The sequence below is a fragment of the Cheilinus undulatus genome, linkage group 4 (assembly GCF_018320785.1).
Source record: "Cheilinus undulatus linkage group 4, ASM1832078v1, whole genome shotgun sequence".
Classification (NCBI taxonomy): Eukaryota; Metazoa; Chordata; class Actinopteri; order Labriformes; family Labridae; genus Cheilinus; species Cheilinus undulatus.
In genome coordinates this window covers 43,907,678-43,935,104 of record NC_054868.1, presented here as the reverse complement: position 1 = coordinate 43,935,104, position 27,427 = coordinate 43,907,678, and the positions used below count along the sequence as shown (strand labels likewise).

General features: G+C 40.3%; 1 protein-coding gene across 4 annotated transcripts; it reads left to right on the top strand.

Annotated features, from left to right (window-relative positions):
• Nucleotides 1–24,122, top strand: LOC121508799 (E3 ubiquitin-protein ligase RBBP6-like). Of its 4 annotated transcripts, none has more exons than XM_041785886.1 (20): nucleotides 1–1,122; nucleotides 2,609–2,708; nucleotides 2,862–2,901; nucleotides 5,424–5,465; nucleotides 5,593–5,681; nucleotides 5,814–5,910; nucleotides 5,999–6,141; nucleotides 6,268–6,440; nucleotides 6,900–7,003; nucleotides 9,307–9,692; nucleotides 11,201–11,264; nucleotides 12,873–12,930; nucleotides 13,023–13,077; nucleotides 13,163–13,492; nucleotides 15,016–15,111; nucleotides 15,244–16,858; nucleotides 18,021–18,634; nucleotides 18,762–18,832; nucleotides 18,948–19,035; nucleotides 21,884–24,122. In XM_041785886.1, the coding sequence occupies exons 1-20, from the start codon at nucleotides 957–959 to the stop codon at nucleotides 22,851–22,853; spliced, it is 5,301 nt and encodes a 1,766-aa protein (XP_041641820.1). In that variant the 5' UTR covers nucleotides 1–956; the 3' UTR covers nucleotides 22,854–24,122. The 4 variants fall into 4 exon arrangements, with proteins under 4 accessions (XP_041641820.1, XP_041641822.1, XP_041641819.1 ...); XM_041785888.1 differs by having other exon boundaries at nucleotides 15,013–15,111; nucleotides 18,951–19,035; XM_041785885.1 differs by having other exon boundaries at nucleotides 15,013–15,111; nucleotides 21,884–24,121.
• The last annotated feature ends 3,305 nt before the right edge of the window (nucleotides 24,123–27,427 follow it).

Sequence of the window (27,427 nt, the reverse complement as noted above, 5' to 3'; positions counted from 1 at the left end):
TTTGATGAAACAGCGAGGAGACGAGCAGCTCGGACAACCGAAGTGGAATTTATGGATTAAAATTCAAGATAAAACTGGATTCAAATCTGTTTTTTTTTTCATGGAACACGTGAACGTAAAGAAGAGGAAACTCTACGCCCTGGTATCATAACTGGTGGATTTTGTATATATTTTGTTAGCTCTACGGAGCAGCACTGTAAGCATTTCCCCGTTGACCATTAGCGGTTAGCTTTTGTTTGGTTGGTTTTCATATTGTGTCGAGGTAACGTAAGCTAATCTGGAGGTGTAGCATGTTAGCCTCGGTGTTGGCTAACTAGGTAACAGTTATTCGATAAATTTCGTTTTACAAACAACATTTTCAAGCTGTAACAGCGACAACGTCAAAGTTGTGGACTTGCGGAGCCTGTCACATTGTTTCATGGACGCTTTGGGGAGCTCGGTAGTGTTTGTCTTGGCTTTTGAAGAACTGCTCCTGTAAGGCAAACATCACCCACACGGACTCATGCTCGGGAAACCCCAGGCCCGCTTCGAGCTACATTAGCGGCTTGTAGCGCGGCGGCCGGGGCTTTCCACCAAGGACCATTTACTACGGACTTGTAAAAATTCTCTATTCTGCTTGGACTCTTGTTGGATTTTGTGGCATCCTAATGTGTTTTATCGGACTCTAAAGAACTGTCGGGTACACTGCGCCGCTCAATGGCGCTCTGGCCTTACATCTCAATTATTTTTCTTTCGCAATAACACGGACTCTGTCGTCATCTGCGACATAAACCCTTTCCTATTTAGTCCCTTATTTGTCCGCTGTGTATTCAGTGAATATAAAGAAGGTTTACTAATTAAAGTCAGCAGATTTAGCCTCCTGTGTGTAGTGTTAACGCTGTTTGATTTGGTTATATCACAGGCCTGTGTTGTTCTCCTCTTGTGCTTGGTTAATTTAAGTTACTAGACCTGTAAAAATGTCGTGTGTTCACTATAAGTTTTCTTCCAAACTGGAATATAACACAGTCACTTTCGATGGGCTGCATATTACCCTCAGCGAGCTAAAGAGGCAGATCATGGGCCGAGAGCGCCTCAAGGCCACAGACTGCGACCTGCAGATCACCAATGCGCAGACTCGAGAAGGTAGGTTGTCAGCTGATTTAAAATAAGCGTGCAACAGACATGTCATGCGTCATTTTAGGGGCAATAGTGTTTCAATTGCGTATGTTTTTGTACATTTCTTGCAGATATGTGTCTTTAAAATGATGATTGATCAACGCAGCCTTTTTCAACCTTTTTCTGCCAAGACACCCTTAAAAATTAGGAAAATCTTAAGTCACCCCTTTCAAAAAAAAAAAAAAAAAATTAAGAAAATAACCACTTCACATCCCTATGACTGCCGAGGAATGTATGCAGAAATATAATCAATAAGATAAATCTCTGAAGCATTCTTGTGAAATTATCTCAATGCTGTGGATGAAATGCATTGTGGTCTTGTGTTGACCAGTGGTTCCTTACCTTTTCCACTGGAGCTGCCACTACATGTATGTGAAAAAAGCCCAGCCTCCCAAAGCCCCACACAAATTAAAAAAAAAGATAGATTGCTGTCAAAGATCAACATAAACTCAAATTTTTTAGAGAAAATTGTGAGAAAACACATGTCTACACATGTTTATCATACCAAAGGCATTTGTATGGACCATTTAAGTAAAGTTTTGCATGATCTTCGTTAAAATATGCCAATCTAATTGTGACAACCTGAGGGCAGAAAAAGCATCACGTCCTCCCTGAGATCCCCGGTTAGAAACCAATGGTGTAGACCTTAAAAACACTAATGCTTTTCTCACTCCTTGGCAACCTGCCCAAACAAACGAAATCCCTAAATTGGTGTGATTTCAGGAGCATATGAGACTATATTAATTGTTTGTACAGGATAGCTAATGACCTTAATTTTCATGATGATTCTTGGTTAATAAGTAAACATTTTGAAGGCACTCCCGGGTGCCATGGCATTGCTGTTGAAAAAGGCTGCATTCAATAATAATACTTCTTATTTTTAAAGGTATATTGTGTTGTTATTACACAAAGGGCTGTACTTATGACTTAAAGTTGCTGGTTTAACTGTTGTCAGGTAAATCAAAAACAGAAAATCCACATTGAAATTTCACAAAGCCCAAGATTGCTTTCAGGATTGCTTGTTTTGTTCTACAATTTCTCAAAATCCCCCAAAAATATCAGAAAATGTTATAATAGATCAGATATATGATTACATCTAAATCATGACGTCTGATTTGACCTGAGCTTCAACAATATTTATTTGTTTTATTTTATGGAAAGAACTTTGTACACTTGGGTTTAAAAGTGCTATAGAAATCTAAAAAAAAAAAAAAAAGTGTGCTTAATTTTTATATTTATTGATTAATTTAAAACTTTATATTGAAATTGGACCAATCCTCCAGTAAAAGTGATCCCATCAAAGCCCTCTGTGTATTTAACAGATGATGATTTTATACATTGAGATGCAATCTGTTTCTCTCAATATATCTGTCATATTTAGTTAATCTTAAATTTTTTTGAAGGGTGAAATGAGTGTTTTCTGTTTTCTAATGAACATTTCTCGTGTTTCTAGAATACACAGATGATGACGCCCATATCCCGAAACACTCATCCGTGATCGTCCGCCGCATTCCGATTGGTGGAGTAAAGCCTGCTGGCAGGACGTTCATTGTGTATGTATGATTTGATAGATAGTGAAAACAGAAGTAACGTCTCTACGACATAATGTCAATTCAATCCTATTGTGCCATTAATTCCTGGTTGGCTGAAAGTTGTATCCACAGCTCCTGATTAATTCCTGTCTGTTTGTTTGTTTGTTTCTGCAGAGATCGTTCTGACACAGCTGTGGTGGGATCTTCTAGACCCGTATGTAAAACAAACCCAAAATCAACACTCTCTCCTCCTCCTCCTCCTCTCACATCTCTCCCTCTCCCCCTCTTTCTGGCTTTAGTCACCTCTCTTGAGAACATTCTGTCAACAAAGATCAAGCTGTGTGTATCTTCTGTTCACTGTGTGTTGCTTACATTTGTGTTGAGATCTCAACCTCTACGTGTTATTTGATGTGTTTGGGAGGGTTTCTTGAGGTACCACACTTAAAGTAGTTTGTTGTTTCTCTCATTAAAACAGGTGTTTGTTTTGAAATGAGCAGATTAAAGTTTTTTTTATTGTGGTTTAATGAGATGCGACTGAACAGAGAAACAACAGACTAGCTACCATTTTTGAATGCTGCCAACATATAAATTGTTGAACTGTTTCCACTTTATAAGTGATTGAGACACTATTTAAACTGTAAATGAATGTTTTTCGTAATGAAATGGTTTTGTAGCCTGTTTCAGGCCAGGTAAATGTCTTTTTAAAGGGGTTTGTATACAGAAAATATGGTGCTTTTGTATTGATAATTCATGTCATTTTATTTTCTGTGAAAACATTTTATTTATTATGTGGATTCAAGAACCAAATGGTGTAAACTTTGGCTAGGATTTATTGTGTTTAACTTTTATAACAGTTACAAGACTCACCAGTGATTTTTATTTTAAACCTCACCCTGCTAAACTTAAATATGCTGACATATGTTTTCAGTAACATCTGCCAATGTCAATTGTTTTGTCCTGTACAATTTCATCATGAGGATGTTTTCTTCTGCATTAATATGGACTGCACATAACACTTAAACCTTAAAGGTTCACAGATTCATTTCTTTAATGTTTTGAAATCATTCCAATTCTTAACTGTCTGTTTTACAAGGAAGCAGAAGATGCTACATCTAAGTGTACTGTTATAACTGTAGTTTGGGGGAACAGTGAGAAGGTAGTTTTGACTGCTGAGATGCTGCCTGTGACTTTGTCACTGACATGATCACAAAGTATGACACATTTTTTAGTAAACTTAAATCCTTGTTAATCTCTGAAGGCCTATCATGGTTGCTGCAGTGAGACGTATACTGGTGTAGTGTGTCCTGTAAGCTGTAAGCTGCAGAACCTGTCAATAAAGTTGTTCAGTGGTTCTGTGCTAGAACCGCTTGCACCAGATCCCTGTGTGTTCCCTCCACAGCCTCTACAGTACCAGTCTTTCCTCCGAGTCCAACTGCTCATGACAGACTACCCACTTTGCCCGCTTAGATTTAAAAGTTTCTCTTCCTATTTTCAGATTTAGACATATTTTTCAATAATCAGACACAACCGTAATTTTGTTTTCTGTAAACACAGGATTTATTTTTGTTCTTGGGACTTCATGACAGAAATTTCATATGACACTGGTGTTTGAGGGTTTTTGTAGGTTTAAATCAGAAGTCTTGATCTGTAGTGATGATGTGCTTTTAGAGAAACATCACTACATTAGCTATTTTTATCAGTACCTTTTGCACCTTTTATAAGAGTTTGCTTTTTTTGGTTGAAGACTCTTGGCACCATGTCCTGCTGGCTCGTTAGCGTACAGAAAGCAGCATGGAAACTTTTTTTTATAAGTCTAGCATTTTTGACAACCTTTTCTGACAAGCTGGTGCGAAAAAAAGTTAAATCACAGCAGCGTGGTGAAGAGACACTGTCCTAGAATTAAATGTCAAGTATTTTCTCTGACAAACTGCCCTCTTTCTAGCATAACTCAAGTATCTCAACTAAAAGATGTGCAGGGACTGTACATTTTAAATGAGATGAGCTCAGAATAGACACAGGCCTCGACTTGTTAATATGGAAAAGTGGGTGTAGTTTGCTGTCAAGTTAAATGTACATGCAGCTTAATTTTAATGCAGTTTAGCGCTAAAGAAACTCAAGACTTTCCATAAAGAGGCCGTTTTCTTTTTTTAACTTTATAACTATCTGATTATTCTCTCACTGAGTTCTTTTCTTTTTCTAACCAGTGGTGAAATGCCTAAAAAGTTAAATTTTTGTGAGAGCTCTTGTACTTGACATTGGAAGGGAGTAGACTCTATGTTAAGTATGGATACAGCTTTTGAGAGTAAAAATAACTTATTGCTTATAAAACACCTTTATGTTAAAAGTCACCTTCATTTTTGTAGACAGCATTACAATGTTTCCAAAACTTTGGGACTTATTCTGCAGACGATTTAGATCTCACCAATCTAAACAGCCCTGAATAGACTCAGCCATAGATGAGGCTTTCAAAACATTTTCCTAAAGGATTATGACTCAGCGCTGTCAGCACAAGGATTATCATCATACAGCCAAGCAAACCCTGTCTTTATTTAAACCCCCACCCTCGTATACCTGTGTATTCCATGCACTGGAGTTTTTAATTTTGGTGAGAAGACGGAGACACAAAGGGACTGGACACAGATGTGGTGGGGAACTATCTGGGCTTATAGCTTCCACTGTGTATCCATTACACGATGTGTTAACACTTTTAATATCTGTACTCTGATTCTCCTGCAGACTGATTCTTCTCCTTCTTTGTCACTTGCCCAACTCGCTAAGGTACTGTTAGTATGCATGCGTGCTGTACATCCTGAAATAACTGAAATGAAACCAGTTTTTTCCTTTTTTTGTAGCTGACTTCTTTTTTTTTGTCTTTTTTCCTTCCTCTTTCTGTTTTGTATTTAAGACTGCTAACCTGGTCGATGCAAATGCGTCAGAAGAGGACAAGATCAAAGCCATGATGACCCAGTCAAATCATGAATATGACCCCATACAGTTAGTATACACAATCTAAGGGCTTTTATTGGATTAAAATCAGCTGTTTGGTGTGGCTCATGAATGAGCGTATTATCCAACATCACTTTCACATGTGTAGTTTTAAAATAATTGTTCAACTTGTCTGTTTAGTTACTCCAAGAAAGCAGTAGGACCTCCACCTGCACACTACACCTGCTTTCGTTGTGGAAAGGCTGGTCATTACATTCGGCAGTGCCCTTTATTGATGGTAATAATCGTTTGATTTTTGTAGCCTCTGGTGCTGTTTGGTATTCACTTTATAGATGGTGATTTTCTTTATGTGTGTAACTTTTTAGGTCCAGGATAAAAGTGTGGAAGGTCCAAAGCCTGTAAGAACTAGTAAGGGCATCCCTCAGAGCTTCATGGTGAAAGCAGAGCCAGGCACCAAGGGAGCCATGCTAACCAGCACTGGAGAATATGCTATACCTGCAATAGATAAGTACGTCTATACCAAATACTGTGTATTTGTGGGAGTTCTTGGTAAAATTGCATAGCACACTGAGAGGTGTCAAATTTGTCCTTTTGGATCGTCATAATTCAAGTAAATATTTTTCAATCAATACAGGGAGGCGTATGCACAAGGAAAGAAGGAGCGGCCACCGTTCGTTCCACACGATCAGTTGTCATCTGAAGATGATGCAGACCCAATCCCGGATGAGCTCCTGTGTCCGATCTGCAATGACCTGATGACTGATGCCGTAGTTATCCCCTGCTGCGGAAACAGCTACTGCGATGAGTGTGAGTTCTTTATGCACTTGTAGGAAAAACCCTAAGTGGCACAGGCCCAAAAGAGTCATGTACAAAAGGAAAAAAAAGATATTTTCCAAAAACATTAGTTCATATTTATTACCGTCTGCTTTACTGCTATTTCATAAGTGTCTTAAAGTGCCTTATTATGCACAAACAGGAAAAATCCCCTCTGGGAGAAGCTGAAACATCCATTTATCCAGCAGTGGCCGCTAGAGAACTACAGCCCTAGGACATACTGCATCTTGAGAAGCTGCTGAATATCGGTTTTAGATCTTTAAAAACTTGTACCACTTTATTCCTCAGTGCATTGGGTCAATTTAATGCTTATTCCCTGTGGTTCTGAATATGCTCTACAGAAATGTAGATTAGGCAGGTTGAGGGAATGTTATTTTCTGCTTAGACACATACTTTTTACAATGTGTTAAGACTTTAAATTATTATTTTCAGGTATCAGAACTACTTTGTTGGACTCGGAGGAGCACATCTGCTTCACATGCAAACAGTCCGATGTTTCACCTGATAATCTCATTGCCAACAAGTTTCTACGACAGGTAACCATCCAAAATATTCTTACTACTTTTTTCTCAGTTATGTGCAAGTCTCATAGTTTGTAATTTGAAATTTAAATTGGAGTTTACAGTCCAAAATATGCACTAGTTCAGTTTTTCCTTTTTTACTGCTCTGCCTGCTTGCAGTAAAAGAATAATTTCATTGTATTGCTCTCTCATCTGCAGGCATCTGCCAATTTAAGGCCACATACTGTTAACTTAAATGTTTTGGTTTTATCTAAATATAACAAAGACCAACTCAATACAGGAAACCACAAAGGGCTGTGTGCTTAGCTAAGATATAATTTAGACTAGGAATGGGCAGTAATATGGTAATACTGTATACTGGAGTATTAAAAAATAGCCACGTTATTGCCTCAATTACCGTCATTAAGACTGGACCATGTGATAAGTGCAGTTTTTTAAACAAATGCCTTGAAAACGTGTCCCTCTCCACCAGCAGCACCACTGCCAGTTAGTGAAGATGCTTTGACATGATAAATGAAATCCTGCTTATGATTTCATTTCAGTTTGGTAAATGATGAAGGCGCTCAGAGCTATACCGGAGTATTTAAACTCGTGCGTGCGCTGCGCACAATGGCCTGGCTCCCATAGCGCTGGCCCAGCAGTGTGCTCCTCGCTTAAATCATTGTTAAAGTGCACTGCTGGTTGTACTGTGATCCACGGTATTGTAAGTTTAAAAAACATGCTAATTCTTCATTTTGTGTGTAGATTAGTGATGAGAAATGTTCACATTCAGGCTATTAATAATCACAGGTGCTGCAGCAGCAAAGTTGAGCATAACTATCCCATCAACAGATTATAAAAACAAGGTCGATCTTTATCTGTTTTGAAGCACACGGGACATTGCTTGACACTCACAGATATAGAATAATAACAATTGAGGAATTTTATTTTAATTCATCTTTGTACAATAGGATAAAGATGTCATATGTAAGTTATTAAGTACAGAGACACAGAGAGAAAGAGAGCGAGGGAGAGAGAGAGGAGAGAGAGAGGAAAAGGGAGAGGAAGGATGATTTCATCCTGAAGTATCTCTGATTACCTGTAAGGTGTGAAAACAAAGGCTTCAAATTAAAGTCACTTCCAGCTAGGAATGAGCTATAATATCACATACCGGAGTACTAATAAACATCCACGTTATCACTTAAATCACAGTCATGAAGACAGTACTGCAAAGCGCACGTTTATAAAAAAATGCCTTGAGGGTCTGTGTCCATTCCAGCAGTAGCGCCACTGTGTCTGTGTGTGGAGATGCTTCAGAGGTGATGACAGAATTTCTGTTAATGCTGTCGGTCAAATTAAGCAAATGACGAATGCGCACATACATACCGCCGCATGGAAACTCGTGTGTCATGGCATCAGCGGTGGAAGTCTGTTAACGCGCTGCATCCTGCTGCAGCAGCAACGTCACGGTTTTAAAAACGTTCAAACTCATTTTTACTGCTTTGGATGTTAAATAGATTAAGTTAATTGTTGCTAATTGATTATGTTAGGCACTGAAATCCCCAAGTTTTTATAAACTTATAAAATGAACTCATGGCAGGACGGAGCTTGGCATTTTTGTGCTACGAGAAAATAATATCAAAGGCCAATCTTTATATGCTTAAAAACATGCTGGACATTACTTAACATTCCCATATCTTGTATGTTGATTGGTTATTATGTCTCATAATGATCTGAAAGGAGCGGAGGGAAGAGAGAGGAAAAAGCACACGTCTGTGTGGAGAGGAAAAGAGAAAAACGTCGTTTGCACCAGTGTCCTGAAGTAAATGTTTACTTCTATGATAAACATGTTCACCTGTTAATCTCTTCATGAGCCGCTGCAAACACGCCTCCCTATAACCTTTTTTCAAACTGAAGCGTTTTGATAAAGAAACAAATGAAGCACTGTAGAGGTGTGCGCTGTCCCTCTGCTCACATGTCGGGGGGGGGGGGGGGGTAATACCGTATACCCCCGTAAAATTTGGGGAGGGTATCATGGTGTTAAAAAGTGGATACTGCCCAAGCCTAATTTAGACATATCAAAGTATCACACATTATTTTACACTCTTTTCTTTCAGTATATGAGCGATCCTTGACTTTCTTTAGAGTGAACAATGCCCACGTTCCTCTTCATTACCTGAAAGTTGAACTGTTCAGTCCACAGTTTACCAAAAAGCACGAATGCAACCACTGTATGCTCTATTCTTCGGCCCATTTAACAAAAACTCGAACCTAAAGCAAATCTATTGCTTTTATTAACACCTTGATTTAAAGTGTCGTCTTTATTTCACTTTGTACAGGCTGTGAATAACTTCAAGAACGAGACTGGATACACCAAACGTGCTCGCAAACAGGTCCAGAGTGCAGCCCCGCCTCCGCCGCGCCCTCACCTGGTCCAGCCTCTGCACTCGAGACAGCAGGACCCATTGATGCCCAGCATCTCTCAGTCAGCTCCTACAAGCATCCCCCCTTCAGCCCCTCAAGCACAGCTCCCAACCCCAGCACCTACACCTGTGCCTGCACCCACTCCTGCTACCCCTGTTGCTGCTCCAGCTGCTGCTCCTACTCCTCCGCATGCAGCTGTTGCTGCTACTGAAGAACATGTGCCCTCACCAGCCCCTGCACCAGCTGTTGACCACCAATCTCCTTTGCACTCTACCAGCCAGGGTGAACCACCTCCACCAGGGTAAGTCTAAGATATAGTAAAGTACTCTCTAAACTACTGACATTGAACGTGAAGATCCATTCTTAAGCCCAGTTCAGACCAAAGATTCGCAATGAGACGAGTTGAAACTTGCAACTGCTTGCAACGTTCCACTCTGCAACGCTCTAAACACCTCCCAGTTCACACTGCTGCGATTGAATGAAACGATGCATAATTTCCATGGCAACGACTCTTACTCTCACTCACTTTAAAGAGATTTACCTAAGTTTTGCGCAATAAATATGTATCTAAAAGAGGGAAAGAACTGCACATTCACAGTTTTTGGCCGTCATGATCATGCCTTTATTTCACATGCAGATGCATGAGAGTGATTACTCCTCCTTGTCATCAACATCGTGCAGCTGTGCAGTTTCAAGGCACATATGAATACAATTTTTTGCCTCTTTGAAATGATTGCGTCGATCCTCTTTTTTGTTTGGTTTTACTCAGAAACTTTATTCTGTCAGCTGTGCATTTAACCCTGATGCGCTGTTGCTGGAGGAGACAGGAGTTTAGGCAGAAGTTTCACAGCACTGCAGCGCATTTAATGGCACATATAAACATAAAAATGCTTGTCTAGCTCACTCATGTCATAATGAAGATATCTGTTGAAAGCTATTATTTTTTCTTGACAAGTCGGGCTTCTACAGCCTTAGATTTCTCATGGATTTTCACATGAAGTGCAGCGCTTCCTGTGTACAAACACAGATGGAGAATGGGAGACTTTTCAAAAAGGTTGTTTCTATTTTCTTTTATCATATATCTACTCCTTGAAAATGACTGTATATATCCTTTTTTTTAGTTTTCACACGTAAATCTCAGTCTGAAAGCTGATGCCTCCTCTATCAGCTGTTAAGCCTGCTGTGCAGCCGATGGAGGAGACTGGAGTTCGGCAGGCTGAAGTTTTCTTGTTAAATTATTAAAAAGATCGACGTTTGCCTAATTATTTCCAAGACGCAGATAAATATGATAAATTGAAATAGAAGTATTGTTTATTTAGCGGCGCTCATAAGAAGGAAGCGCTGTGCTTTACAGGATAATCTATGAGAAATTCAAGAATGTAGGAACTGAATATGTCAGTGGATCATTAATTATTCTCAGAGAATATCTTTGTTATAACAAGGCTGATCTAGAAAAGCATTTTTGAGTTTATATGTGCCGTGAAATTTTGCTGCAGTGCTGCGTGGTGATAATAAGTCATCAGGAGGATTGATGAGAAAAGAGATATTTTTAAAATTAGTAGCAACGGAATTCGCGTCTATAGCCTTGTAAAACGAGATTTATATTTCCCTTTTCACGTTTCTCTGCTTGCTGCGTTCTTAAACTCGCTCTCTGTGACTTGACAGGCTGAATCGCTGGTGACTCCATCAGACGGTTTCATTCCAGCTGCAATGCTCAGTTCAGACTGCTGTGACTCATTCTAGAACCGTCTCGTTGCATGGCGAATCTTTGGTCTAAACTGGGCTTAACATGTCTTCTTTATTTTATAGAGAGCCAGAGTCAGAACCTGCTGTGGCACCAGACACATCCAAAACAGCTGACAGTGGATCACAGGTGAGTCTGCTTGATTTCATGCAAACATGCATTGATGGGTTTTCATCTCACTGACTTTAAAGATCTTTAATAGTAATCTGCAGTCACTCACTCTTTTTTTTAAACTCCAGTATAAAAAAGATCATAACTTAGGGAGCTGAGAGTTATCGCCAGTAATTTAACACCAAGAAAGTCAGGCTGTTAAAATCTTACTTTTTCAAAAACCACATGTCAAACCAATAGAATCTGTTATTTGAATGACCTGTGGTGTTGACAATGTTTTGTGAAATTTGGACAGCATGTAGGAGTCTGCCTTCAACTTTTGTTAATAGAAAACAAAATTACCCAATTTGTTGCTTAGGACTTCTGTTTATGTTACCTTGGTATCAAAACTTTGGCTACCCTTTAAGAAAATTTGATTCAATGAAAATGGTTGCCAATCCTTCATGCACTCTGTAAAGGCTTCAAGTACTTATCTTATATGTTCTGGAAATGCTCTCTAGTGGCCAGACCCCAGGTCAGTCCACTTTTCGGGAGATATTCGAGATTATTACACCTAATTTGCATGATAAGCTTATTTTAAATTCTCTTTAAATTGGCAATAACAAGGATGTTGTTATCTATCCACATGTGATGACATGATGGTAGATAATTTCTCTGTAATTCCTGTGAAGCCTGAGTCTAGTGCTGAACAGCTTCCCGTTAAGATGTTTTTTCTGTGTTGTTGAGACTGCAGGAACAAATGCTGTCTTTTTTTGGCCCATAGCATTGCAAAGTAGCACTCATTCATCAGTTAAGACTTGGTACAATTCAGTTGAACAATGCAAGTTACACAGTGGCTTCATCCTTCTTCACTTGAGTGATTTAAGCCCACAAATGAGACAAATTTTCTGTTTGCTGGAATCAATCTAGCTAAAATAATGTGAATTTTAGAGGAGAAGAAAACAGCTTTAAATCTTGGCTGATTGGAGGTCAGATCGATAATTTCTGATGCGCTTTAGGCTGTCAGAGAATCAGAATCTGCTTTGGCGGGGCAGTGTCATGCAGATTTGTGGCTCAGGTTGAAATGTTAGACAAATAAGGTCTTCTTAGCCTTACTTTTATGAAAATATTTGCTAATAGGGATAAATAAATCACTTTCAGAGCCAGGGTATTTCTAGGGCAGACAACGTCCGCCTGTTTTTGCTGTCCTCTACTGCGTACAACAAAACCTGCTGATATGCAATTGTCAATACAGCTCAGGCTTCAAATGAAATACAAATCAAAAGTAGAATACTTCTCTTGCTGATAATTCAGACCCCAACATTTTTAGATAGAATCCTGAAATTGTGATTAATTTGTACCAATTAGACCAATTACTGAACACATTATCTACTTTGTCTACAGGCTACAAAAAGATTTTCATTCTTGGGTAGTAGAGACAATGCATGTTGGCAGGTTTACTGAAGGCAAACACTATTCCTTGCTGATACATTTGTTAGGGAAAAAATGGAATTAGTTCTTGTTAAACTGATTTGAAGACCTGAAGGTGTTTGACTATCCTTAGTACACACTTATGTATCCCTAAATAAGAGAAACTGACACTAATGTTTGCACTAACTTGATTTTCCTCACTTGTTTCTCCCACAGGGCTACCATTCAAACTTCGTTGGCCACCAGGCATCTATGAGACAAGCTCATTCATCAGGTAAGAAGTTCAATGCAGGTCTTTGACAACAGACAAAGTAAGCTTTTAAAAAAACTACCAGAAGCTAACAAGCTCTCTCTTTGCTATGTTAGGTCACCAGTCACGGCCGCACCACTCTAACAGAGGAGGAGGCAGACACTGGGAGAGGTGAAACATTACTCTAGGAATACGGGACAATTAAAAACTCAACTGTAACAGGTCTTAAATTGTTTTGTTCTTGTCTTTACAACAGATCTTACAGAAATAGAGGGGAGCATCCTGCCACTCAGCTCCATACAGCTCCACCCCCTGCACCTGTTCCTCCAGTGTACCCAGCTCCATCCTTGTACCCACCCCCGCCGCAGCCATACCCCCCTCCATACACTTCTGGCCCTGGACTCATCCCTCCTAATGCCCTCACTTTCCAGCCACAGCCTGTTTTTGCCCCTGGACCACCAGTGCTCAATGCTCCCTGGGTGGCTCCTGGTGCTCAGCCTCCTCTTCTCCCTCTCCCTCCTTCCATTCCACAGCCACCCCTCTCTAAAGAGGAATTCTACAGACAGCGGCACCACCGACAGGACAAGTAAGTCTTTTCTTTGGGTCATTTACACTGGCTTTTGTGTGTTTTTTTTCTTTTTTTTTAAAACAAGTCATCAGCAGCAACTCCAGCTAGTATGCAGCGTTCTGTGTCTTACATGTGTTTGCAGAATCAAATATTACTAAGCTAGGCAGTGAGCATGACAAGTGGTACTTAACATGTACACAAACTCCTAAAAATTTCCATAAATGTTCTTGTTGATTTGAAAGTGTGAATGCAAACATTTTTTCTACCAGTGAAATTCTGTCTTGGTAAGCTAAACTGAGAATGTAGGAGGACACTGAGCAGTACGTGGAATTATTATTAATTCCATCAAGTGGATGGAATTATTGACATTTCTAGCACATGACCAGTATGATTGTTGTGAATGTAGCAGAGCTGCTTTAAGACTCATTTATACTCCCTTACTCAGGAAAATAGATGTCATAGTTCAAATAGTAAAACTGAAACAAACCTATATACTCATGCATGAATATTAGGGGGGACAATAAAACAACCCACCAGAGGTCAGGTCTCACACAGACCTCCACTTTTTCTTTGCTGCTGCTCCATACAGTAATTCTATTGTAGAGCCAGCTTCATACATATGGTCGTATTTTCTAACAGCTTGTACAAGTTTTGACAATATTTCTTCAAACTTTTATTTTCTTAAGTATGCTTCTTTCTTGTATTTGCTTCCTTGGTTTGAAGATTTTGCTACACTAGTCAAAACTTTACAGACAGTCATGTATGGTATTGCAGTTTTTTGTCTGTATCTGTAAGCTTCAGTTCAATCAGATATACAAATGAGACGAACATAACGGACCGACAGAGAGCCCCAACCTTAGGCGTACTAAAAGCAGAGTCAATACTTTATATTAGTTTTTGCAAGTGTGTTCTTTACATTTACCAGCTGATACTAAGAATGGGTTTGCACTAGAGCCCAACCGATTGATCGGCGGGCCGATTATAGCGTATCACAGATTAATCATCTGCCAATATGTAGGCCATATATTAACCCTTAGAGCTCATGTGGCACGGATACGTGCGGCAGGCACATCCCTTTAAAAATCACTTGGTAGCGTTTGAACCGTAAGTTGTGGGCACCAACATTTTCGATTGAGCCTGGAACTTGGCTGACTTTCTGGAGTCTCTGAGGACAGTGTTGTCCTATACAACAATACATAACACAGTTTATAAAAACCTTGATAACTTTTGAACCGTATGTCATAGAAACTTACTCTTTTATTCCTCTGAAAGCTGACCATTTTGCTGTTCGTTCGATTTCTAATGTGATGTTCTGCCTATCGAGAGCCCTCTGCTTAGCAGTGAAGCCTCCTACTGTTATATGCATGTGTGAACAGACAAATCAGAAAGATTTATCATCCTTTCTAGAAATTTTCTAGAACAATCAGAATTTCATGTATGACAAGGGTTTTAGAGTTAGGATTAAGAACATAGTCAAATAAAAATGATTGGTTGATAGAGCTGTAAATAAAGTGTTTCTGTTTTTTTTTTTTAATCAGCAGAGTCACCTCCAAACTAGATGAATTTACTAAAGACTTCCACAAAGAGCTTATGAAGTACAGAAATGCACCGAAGAGACGGAGACCATCCTATTCCAGGTAAATTCGCTAAGACTGCCTATCTAATGAGGTTTAGGTCTTACATTAATTACATACACATAATCCTTAAAGCCATTTGTTACTCCCTTCCTGATTTGCTTTGTTTCTGGTCTCCTGAATCCTCTTTTCTAGGTCACGCTCATACAGTCGCTCTCCATTCAGCCGTTCCCCTTACTCTCGCTCTAGATCCAGATCAAGATCTCGATCAAGATCCAGATCTTATTCCTATTCCCCCAGTAGATCACGCTCCCGATCACGCTCCCATGGCCGGTCTTATCCACGCTCCCCTTATTCCAGACGCAACGGACGCAGCTATGGACGCTCACGTTCAAGGTCCCGCTCTCGTTCAAGATCCTTTGGGTATCGGCGCTCTGGCTCGCCGAGGACTCCTCCTTCCTACCGGGGAGGAGCCTGGGAGGGACCAGAGGGAGCAGGACCCTACAGGTCAAGGTCTCGCTCTCCTGGTGGGTACAGGAGTCGAAGCCCTGGTGCACGAAAGCCACCTCCACGGGAGCTTGAACCATATGAACTAAAGAGTTTAAGTCCTGGAGGCCGTGAGCGCTGGGAGAGAGAGAGGTATCGACAGTGGGAGAAGCAGTACGCAGACTGGTACAACAAATACTACAAAGACTATGAAAACCAGCATTCCTCACTGCATCACAGAGGACGCAGCAGCAGAGACAGAGAGAGGGACAGAATGTCTCCCTTACCCAGAGATTACTCCCCCCAGGGGAGGGGGAGAAGGGGGAGAGAGGAAAGAGGTCCTCCACCTCATCCACCCCACCCACCTCACCATCCTCCAGCCTCTTCCTCATCTGGGACCAAGTCCAGCACCAAAGTCCTGAAGACAAAGAAAGTCAAAAAGAAGAGGGCTGGGGAGGATCCAGAGCTGTCACATTCAATGGACAGAGGTGATGCTACACCCGTCAGAGATGAACCAATGGATGAAACTCCTTCACTTGTTAAAACACCTCCCACCAAGTCTTCAAGTGGAACTGCAACCACTAAAGCTCCAGCCTCTAAAAGTTCAGCTTCATCTTTGAAACCCTCAACCAAAGCAACATCGAAGACTCAGACAGATAAGACGAAAAAAGAGAAGACTCAGAAGGTGAAAGCTAAAGTTAAGACAGAGGGTGTAAAGGCAAAGAGTGACAAAGTGAGGAAAAAGACCACAGAAGGAGTGGCCACCAAAAAGAAAGAATCCTCCTCTTCCTCCTCCTCTGCTGTCTCTAAACCTTTGAAACCTGTCAAAAAATCAGAAGAAGCTCCCAACTCCACCACCCCTAAAAAGGAGAAGAGTAAGAGCTCTACAGCGAGGCCGGCCCTCATTAAGACTCCTCCTCTGCCCTCCCACAGCCTCCCTCTACATCACCCTGCCCTTCATGATGGCCCTCGACTCAGCCACGACATCCGGGGGAGAAGAGATCTCCCCCAGGGTGGTGGTCTCCTCCCTATCCCCCATCAGCATGGACTCCCTCTCCTTCACAGACCCACCTCCCCTGTGGAGTGTAGGAGGAGGATGGGAATGGAGGGTCGTGGTTTCCTTGGACCTCCTCCTGGAAAGCTGAGGAGAATAGACGGATTAGTAGGTGACGCCATGCCCCTCTCACACTTGTCCCATCAGCCCCCCCTTCACAGACTCCCACCCCCCTCAGAAAGGCCCGGTCTTCTTCCTTTGCCTGGGACCCGTGAGATGAGCCGGGATGATGCAGATCGAGCATCAATCAGGCCTCTGATGGACCTTCAGGTGGGTCCTCTGCTTGTAAATTGGTTACAAATGTGTTCTTGGGGTGACCCCAAGACCCCTCTGTTACCTAAGGTAACAACAGTTTAAAGCCAAAATATATGTTTTAGATAACATCAACGGTTTGTTGTTGTGAAAGAGAAATAATTATTCTAAATAAATTTGACTTGGAGGAACAATTACATTATTTGTCAACAGAGATTATCCACCAAATCTTTAGAAAGGATTTCATATTCTTAATTAGAGATGCATGATATTGGAACATTGCTGATATCAGATATACTGATAATTCCAGATTCAGTTTGGGTGACAGAGATGAGGAGGCAAAGTTTGGACCTTAAACTTCAGTCCTTAGAAAACACTTTCAAGTTTATTGAATGAGGATAAGAAAGAAAAAGACTTCATCCGCCTGCCTATATCAACACAATATATATGGCTGATATTTACAGTCGACACAATTCATATAACAAACAACAAACTGTTCATATATGTCAAAACCAATGTGAAAAAAAAACCACTTTTATTAAATGTCTGCAAATCATGCCAATAACATCATGCAACCTCGTTATAAATATGAATTTCCTCTGTTTTTCCTCTCATATGAAAATAAAGTTGTTTTTAATTGGGGTTTTGACTGAATGGGAAATTTAAAAAATACTTTTTTGGCTTTTGGCTGACATTCTGTCATTTTATAGACCAAATATCTTATCAAATAATAAAAATGACGGATTAGACCCCAACAGATAAGGAGCTAGCTCACCTTTAAACAGGTGGTTAAACTGTTACCAAGAGCCCTGATTTGCACAATGTGGTAAAGTGTGACAAGATTGAGAAGCTGAGACTGTGCAGGGTAATTACAACCTCAGGAATAGGATAGGTGGGCTTTCCTTTTTCTGTGACAGTCTCATTGTCCATTTCAGGCTTTTCAGTAGAGGCTCTTTAGGTCAGTCTTGTGGGGACGCGATCCCCACACTCATACCAAGTATAGCGGCCAAAAGGGAACTTATCCTTAGCAGAAAAATCTAGCATTTAAATGGCTTGTTAAGAAAATTCCACTTGATCTGTAACCATTGGTTCTAAAAGGCTGATCATTTCAGAATTGATTAAGCAGTTTTTCTAATGAGAGACTGAAGAAGTCATGTTTCTGATGTTTTTCCACATCCAGGTGAAGCCTCTGGCCCAGAGGAGGATAAAGCTGAATAGAGACATGGGGAGAAAAGGCAGCACTGACACACCACCCTCAGACAGAACGCCATCTGGTCCTGAGAAAACGACTTCTACCTCAGATCGATCTGCTTCTCACACTTCTGATGGAGAGCGACCCAGCAGCAGCACAGCGGAAAGTGCTGGAAGGAAGGAGCGACCGTCGTCTGCTGAGAGGGGAGTCTCCAGAGAAAGACCAGGAAGTGCTGGTGAAAGACTTCAGGGCTCCGACAGAGAGCAGAACAGAAGCTCAGGACAGGACAGAGAGCGAGATAGAGCTCCAGGATCAGATCGGGAGAGAGACAGAGGCGGGGTGTCTGACAGAGAGAGGGACCGGGTCTCTGGTTCGAGCTCACACAAGGTTTCAGTTACAGTGGAGAGAAATGCTGACGGAGAGAGGTCAGTGAAGACGGAACGAAAGAGCTCCAGTGCAGGAGGGAGATCTGTCTCTCTGGATAAAATGACCATCGGGGAGAAATCTGCTGTCACCAGGAGAGCAGCAGAGCATCAGGAGAAACCAAGCGTAACCTCCAAAGAGAGAGGGGAGGGGTCAGAAAGAGCTGCTAAATCTGACAGGTCTGTTAAGTTTATTCCCTCCTGCTTGTCAAATCAGCATCCCTTATCAGTGATAGAAAGAAAGCGTTTTATATTGGCTCTGTAAACACAGTTATTAAATGTAATTACATCCTCCTATTTCTCCCAGGAGTGTTTCCAAGGACAGAGCAGAGAAGAGTGTGCCCTCAGGAGAGAAACTGGCTCCTGCTCACCGTGAAGGTAATTTGAATCTCTATGTATGTACGCCTCAGTGAAGAGATGATATCTTTGATATATTGTTTGGTGCTGTGTAGTTAAGCAGTTTTTCCTTTCTGCGTCTCCTTTTCTCTTCCAGCAGTGAGAGATGGTGAGGAACCTGTTGTGAAACGCAAACCGAGGATCAGCCGTAAAGTCCTGACGAGCAGTGCAGCCAGCTCAGTGAGGTGAGACTGTTAGGCCTTTTGTTACTCATAAAACTTCAGTTTTCATTTTCAAACCCAAAGTATATTCGTACTGTGTAATTCCTTTATGTTCCCCTTTGCGTTTTTGTGTTGCTCTGATGTGTGCTATGCTGGGATTAAAATTTCCTTCAAAATCACAACATAATCGAAGAGGATATAACTGGGGTTTCTTTGAAATGTCTCTTTTTGCTCTGACTTTATCCTCTGTCAGCTATTGGGAAGCTATAAGAAACAAAAAATAAACATCCTTAGAGAACATAGCAGTAGTCCTAGTCCTTGGATTTTGGCCTTTTTACTTTCCTACAGGTCTGAATGCTTTTTAAGTCTGATTTATATTTTCGTGTTGGTGTCTCTGCATTGCTTTGCAGTACTTCACAGGGGTGTAAATCACCAGTATCATCCCGATAAGATATCGATATTTTGGACAACAATATGACATTTCCTGATATCACAAAATCTGCTACGATACGATTTCAATTCAATTGAATATAGGGGCCTACAATCGATATCAGGCGATTTTGTGCAAAAAATTTCACACAGTTACAGAAAAATAAAAAACGTTTCTGCAATTAAATTATTGACAGGTGTCTGTTTTTAATAAAACATTTCTTTAACAAAACAACAAAGACCTGATTACCTTTAAATTTGTAACACAACTATGAACATTTTCTGTAGGCTACCAAATTTTTGTTTCCTCACACCTCCAGATCACTTTCAAGCACCAATATGGACTTTTTCTGCAACCCTTTAATATAATGATCCAAATATTTGGCCTGTGTTCCCATTTTAGATTTTTTCTTGAACTTATCTACACATGTTGACTTGAACAGATATTTCTGCTCTATGTCAGCCCTTCATACTTTACACAGGGGCCTATTAATGTGGCAGATAGTTCATTTGTAGTTTATTCACCTTATGAGATTTAAATGAGGTTAAATATGTGGCATATGATGTTATAGTGAGGAATTTTTCTTTCTTTCTTTCTTTCTTTAATGCAACATTGCTTTTAATAAATGGAGAGGTTAGATTGGAGCAAAAGTTTTATTATAAAAGACTCCTGTGATGAGCAGCCTCCTAACAGGAGCGAGGAGATGGGGGTATACAGAGAACAGCTGTCCTGCTTGAACCACATTAAGTTTGGACAACTTATATTTTCATTATAAATCTAACGTGAGACAACAAAATAAAATCAGTGTATCACAAGAAACTTGCAGCAGCGGACTGTTTATTTGGAGTCTGCTGCAGACAGCACTTGCCCTTCCTAAGCCATAACGAGATGAGTGGTTTTGTATCAGTGAACGATCTCATATGGCAGTTGTATACGTATGAAGATGTAGTCGTAATCGGCAAACTAACAGTCTTGCAGTAGTGTCTGTCTGAATTATGTCCACACAGCCGAGCAAGGACAGGATATCCTCTTTCTAAAACTTGAACCCACTGCTGCTTGTTACCTAGCTTGCAGATAGCTTGTTGAGGACGCTGCCTGGGTCAGAAACTGTCAACAGGCGTGCTGAGGAAATTTCAAAATAAAAGCGTAGCTTGAAGCATCGATTTAGATCGATGTTTTGACTTTCCATCGATCTGATTGGATCATCAATCATCCAATCGATGTACATCGAATTGTTACACCTCTAGTACTTCACTAGATATCCTTGGGATTTCTATGCTGGTTTAAACACCAGTCTCTGTTTCCATTCTCTGCTTTTGTGTACAGGAAACCATGACAACTGAAACTAAGTGTGTGTTGTTGGATTTGGAGCTTATGCATATTAAGCAGCAAATGATTATACTGTGGTTATTGTTAGGGATGCACCAATACTATGGCAGGTATTGGTGCTAATACCAAGCCGAATAAAACATCACAGATACTGTACTTCTTATCATTTTAACCCATTAATACATAAGGCATCCTAAAACAAAGCCTCTATAACTGAAGTATTTCTTTTGTAAATAACCTCCAAAACCAGGTTTTCTTCAAATCTGCACACAATTTAAAGGTTTATTCAAATATTTTTCTTGGCATTATTAGCAATTAGACATTGAATAAAAAAAAACATTTAAAATCTTCAACCCTTGGCTTTAAACAAGTAAATGCCTTTGCATTAACATTTGATAACATTTTTTAAAATCATTGATCAATCCAAAACCATCGACCTCCTTCTTCTCGTCAAAACATGTCTTCTTTCCACTAAACCTCAGTTGTCAAATCTTTGTTGTTCTTGATGTCTGAAGTTGTCAGTGCTCAGCTTTAAAAACCTTTCCATCCATTTACTTTTCCATGTGGTGGCTAAAGGAGCCTAAAACAAAATATGTGTGTTGTATCTGCCTTCTACATGTGTGTTTTAGCAAATCATGTTGCAGTTCATTATGTTACATGTCTTAAAAGCAATAAGATCATCCAAATCACACTGATGTGTCAGGTCCTAAAGGTATATACACGGGGAACGTTGCATCCAGTAGGCAGTGGAAGGTTGATGTTAGCCTCTGAGTAGATGAGTAAGTTGTCAAATTTTGGACCTGTCTCCAGTTTGGTGATATTGTAAAAGATGATGACAATTGTCTTCTACCACACACATGTGCAAACTGCATCTTGTGTTCACATGGCATTAATTTGTGAGGATGTGCACAGCCCACACATCAAACTGCTGGGGATGTGTTGCAAGTATATCTCTGGCCTGAGACTGACATAAAACCCAAATTTCCCTGTTTTACATTAAAAAAACACAATTGTTGGTGATGAGGCCATAACTCAGGCTTGGTTTCATACATTTTGATCATGGTGCTTAAAACTGTACATGTTGAGTCATACAGCTCTTTTCTTTTTACCCAGCTCTAGGTCAACTCAAGAAACTAAGCAGGACCCAGACAGAGACCAAAAGAGTGTCTCCTCCAAATCCACAGAGGAGCTGCCATCCAGCCCTGTGGACAGCAGAGACCGCAGCCCAACCGTCAGTCCCCCAGTCAGCCCAGCCAGAGATGAGCCGCTCATCCAACCTCCTCCTCGCTCCAAATGGGAAAGAGAGGATGACGAAGAGGGTCAGGAAAATGGACTTAGTGCTCCTAAAGAGCCGTCACCAATACCACAGAGGAGCCGAGGCAGAGAAGTGCAGTCTGAAGCACCAAGACCTGTCAGGAGTGAAGTCAGGGAGACCACAAGGGAGGAGAGAAGAGGAGTCGTTAGAGAGGAGAGAAAAGGGAGAGCACAGAAAGAGGAGGGAAGAAGTGGCAGGACAGCACAGACAACTTCTGATAAACCAAAAATAAAGCTAGTGAGGGATGATGGGAGAGGAGCAAGAGAAGAAGGGAGAGCTGCAACAAGAGAGGAGGGGAGAGGAGTGACAGTAAAGGAGGAAAGGGCAGCAGAAGGGAGAGGTGGAGGAGGACGAGAGGAGACTCGGGGCCCGGAGCCCAGGAGACAGCGTCTTTGTTCTGATCTGGGCCGTGAGACAGACGAGGCTGCGTTTGTTCCCGACTACAGCGAAGGAGAGGGGTCAGAGCCGGAGAGAGGAAGGAGTGACAGCCCCAGCCCCTCCCTCAGCCAGCCCTCCCACAGTCCCACCCTGAGCAACCACAGCGGCTCAGGAACCACCACTACTACCACCACAGACAAGAAGAAGAAGAAACACAAGAAGCAGAAAAAACACAAAAAGCACAAGAAGCACAGCAGCCAGGACAAAGAAGGGGAACACAAGGGACACAAGCATAAACACAAGAAGAAGAAACGCAAAAAGAACAAAGACAAAGACATGGAGGAAGAGGAAGAGAAGATGGATAAAGCAGAGGAAGGGGCTCCATCCTAACAGGGGCAACAAAAAAAAAAAAACTAACCTTGAGATAATGATGTATCTAGGAATAATGGCTAACAATGTCATGCTGCTCTATGTGCCACTCGAAGGGAAAAATGAAACGTCTCTTTGACAGTCTGCGACTCTGAAGGAGGGCTGTGTGACTGTTACTTTACACACTTCATGTCACTGCAGGACCCATACACTCACATGGTACTTTGTTGTGCCTGACTCACAGCTGCTCAAGTTTCCTTAAGTGTTCAATTTGAGCCTCTTTGGTGACTTTAGGTCAGGAATGACTGGAAAGACATGCTGTGCTGCACTATTGTGATCAGCCTAGAGTGAGCCAGAAAGGACTGGAAGATAATAACTGATCACACAGCTGTCTGTCCAAACGATAGGAATAAAAAACCACTGTACTCAGGGATGTGATTGCTTCTTTGCAGAGGAGGAATTGCTTTTTCTCTGTATGATTCATTTGTAAATAGCAATGAACTGTTGCTGCACATAATAATTTTTCCTGTTTGTTTTGCTCACATCCCTGTGTGCTGTTTAAGACTTAAACGCTGAGTAACCTTCACTGCAGAGAGGATTTTTCAAAGCTCTTTTTCAAGGATTTCTAGGTGTTGTGCATATTGTAGCACATTAACTACAAATCATGTACATTATCAGTTTCTGCTCACCATTTCTACATTGTTAATCTCATTTGTATGCAGCCATCAGTTCCAGTCAAAGCCAGTGCAGTGGTGGTTTGTTGTGACTGAAGTGATGTGAAAAAAAGAATGAGAACATAAGATAGCTAGGCAAAATTTAATCTCTGCAAATATAGCATTTATAATCCAGTTAACACCTGCAGCATTAAGAAGCTCTTAGGAAATGGTCCGCGGTAAAGAATTTGTGATTAATGTGCTAACAGCAGCAAAAACACCAGAATGGTCCTTAAGTTAAATCAAACCTTTATGCATTCATGCAACACTGGATTGTAAACATCTAGGATGTGTTAATTAATAATTGAAAATCAATCTGCATGTTTTTTGTTCCAAAGGTGCAGTAGTTGTCCATCACGTTGTCCGATTGAGTGAATGTGTGTGAGGTGGTGTGAAAGGGAAGTGTGACTTTGGGGCAAAGTGGAGGACTAATGTTCTTACAAATGAGTTCTTTTTTTTTAATTAAAATGTTTTGACCTCATGAAACTGTCAGAGTTTTATTTTAATCAGTGAGCTGTTTAATGACCGCACAAATGAAGGTTACACTGATGCACTGTCATCAAACATTTGGGCTTTTTAGGTGAGAACGTGTTTATGGTGAACAATTTTGACCTCTTTTTCTTAGATTTCACACTTGAAAGGAGACATTGCTAATGTAAACATTTATTCACAATGAATACAATCAAAGGTTACTTTCCTGGTGAAAATTGTCAAAATTAAGCCAACCAGTGATCAGTGATCCCTTGCGTCCTGGAAAACTTGGAAAATAGTTGACCAGTTTTCCAGTCACAGAAAATGAGGAAAAGCAAAATGTGCCAGGAAGTTATTAAACTTTCTCCTAATTTTAGGCGACTATTGCCTAAGCGCTGGGCAATTAATCAAGTTCCAATTTCAGGTGTTATTTTTCCCTTTCCTGATCATGAAAACAGGATAATTGAGATTCAGTCATTACTGTTCTCCAGAGAACATCAACCTGAGACCACATCAGGCCCTTTACAGCCTCCTTTCTAGCCCTCAGGGTTATGTGATGGAGAAAATGTGAGTAGGTTGTTATTTATGAAATGTATAAAAAAATCCCTGCAGCTACAAAAGCATCCTCAAAACTCCAGATATTACTGAAATGAGAGCAGGGATCAGTTCCAGTCCCCTGGACTTATAGAGGGCTAGGCAGTGTGGATCATGGCTGGATAGAATATATCACACCTTGTGACTGCTGTCAAGGCTGAATTAAATAAAAAGATTACATGCATTTAGGATGGAAATAAAAGTATTAAGCAATAAAATGTTCATTAAACCAAAATGTTAATTCAAGTACATGAAAGTCCAGACCCCTACAGCGCTTATCGAAAAAAATAATGGCCATCGAACAAATGTAGCTGATGAGCCCTCCACGCCTTGTGCTCATTTCATCCATAGTTTTCTTAATGGTGTGGCAAATGCTTCAATTGTTTTGGACACAAGAACAAATCACTACCCCACTGATTGGCTCTTGAGATTTTAAAAAGCCAATTATCAGAGAAATGAGAGAAAAATAGGTTATAAATCTGGAACTATTATTGTAGCATTTAAAAATGAGGTGTTTTATGTGTCTTGGTTTATTGGCATTATGTTAAGTATGTTAGAGTTCTATTAAAGCCACAGATGCACATCTTTTGAAATGAACTTCACGGAAAAGAACATAACTGTGTACAAGTACAACACTTCCCTGTCATACTAGCTAAACTGTCAATAAACATGATTTCTAGAAAAGCCTGGGAACTCTCTTCATGTGTACAGCTTTGCAATCCATCTTAAAAATGGGTCACTGTCTCTTTACATCATATCATAATCAATCACTGCCAGAGCAAACACAGTTATCACCTTATTATTCACACAAGTTACACCAGCAGCCCAAATACACACATAAACATAACAATAATTCTCTGACTGTTCATTATGGGCCGGCAGTGGTTTAAACAACTGAAACGTGCATTTAATGATGATTAAAGTGATTTAAGGGATTATCCTGAGGTAATACATGCAGAGGATATAATAAGGATTATTTGACAACAGTCTGATGTCAAAGGAATGATTCTGACTTAAATGGAGATTACTGTTGTGAAAAAGATAGAATACAGAAATGAGAACAGGCATTTAAGAGGGCCATGTTCTGATATGTAAATGATTGCGATTAACTCCCATACACAATTTTACAAGACAGAAAATAATAAATGGACCTGCAAGTCTGACAGTCACCTCTACATTCAAGAGCTTTTTAGTGATTATAATGATACATTGGTTTGTTGAGCACCTTACAAACTGGCTTTAAGCAACACCAAACTATCCAGGACAGACTGTAACATCATAGGTTACAGTGTTGTTAAGAATTCAGGCAGTCAGCAACATGAACAGAGACCAGAAGGATCAATCATGTAAAAATGATGTAAGTAAAAGAGATAAAAAAATCCAAACATAAAATGATAACATTTTCTACACATGATGTGAGGTTATCTTCCCATTTTAGATAGAAAACCCTCAGAAAAAAAAGCTTAAATATATTTTTTAAATAAAGTCTTTGCTGTTTTTTGATCAACTACAATACATTTTGCTGCAATGAATACATAATAGGATAGCAGCTATGCAAAAAAGTGTAGGTAAAAACTATTTATTGTGCTCTTTACTGGAAAAATGTAAAAGCTCTGTATCCATTCAAGCAAAACTACAGACATACAGATAGACTCAGTGATCACTTTAATGGGTACACCTATTCAACTGCTCATTAATACAAATATTTCATCAACCCTGCATCCATGTTGGCAAGACAGTTGGTTTAAGAGAACATAAATGTGCATTTATTGGTTGTGCAAGACAGGCTGGCTGGAGTATTTCAGAAACAGCTAATTTAAGAAGATTTAAATGCAGCGCTATCTTTAGACTTAATAAAGGATGGTGAGAAAAAGAGAGTGGCAGTTTTCTGGTCCACAATGCCTTGTTGAAGCCAGAGGTCAGAAGAGAACAGCCAGGGCTGATAGAAAGCAACAATAATTCAAATAACCATTTATCACACCTGAGGTATGCAGAAAAGCCTCTCTGAACATACATGTGATACCTTGAGGCAGATGGGCTACAGCAGCAGGCATCCAAACCGGATGACACTCCTGTCAGCTAAGAAGAGGAAATGAATGATACAATTCACACAAGCTCACCAAAATTGGACAATAGAAGAATGGAAAAACCTGGCCTGGTCGGATTAGTTCTTTACATGCATGCTTCCTCGTCCTCTCTGAAATTTTGGACTCAGTGTACCATGCTGCCTTGCGATTTGTCACTGGTCTGAGTTTTCGGACCCATCTTTGTGTTTTGAATGAGAGACTTGGTTGGTCTCCCTTAAACAACTAGAAGGATGGAACATTGGTGTATCTTTCTTTATAAGGATTTTTTATATGAATTACCTTCTTATCTTTGTTCTTTATTGACTCCAAAAGCTGTCAATAGCTGTAATCTTTGTTCTCATGGACTGATCATGTATGAGTTTCCGCTAACTTACTCTGTCTTTGGTCAAAGAGCTTTTAATGTTTTTGCTCCATCGTCTTGGTCTGAGTTAGGAGGGTCATCTTAAACTTGAGCGTTGTGTTAGTTTAGGAGAGTTCAAAGCTAGAATTAGGGAACATTTGATCAGTGTGTGCACATATTTTTCTGCTAAAAGCCGCTGACTTGTTGATTGATGTAACCTTTGTTTTTATGCCCTGTTTAATGTCATATACATGACACTCATGCTGCTCTTTTGGCCCAGACTCCCTAGTAAAAGAGATATTTGTATCTCAATGGGAATACCCCTGGTTAAATAAAGGTTAAATAAAAACTAACATTAGTCATATTTTCTGCAGCATTTAAATGGTAGGT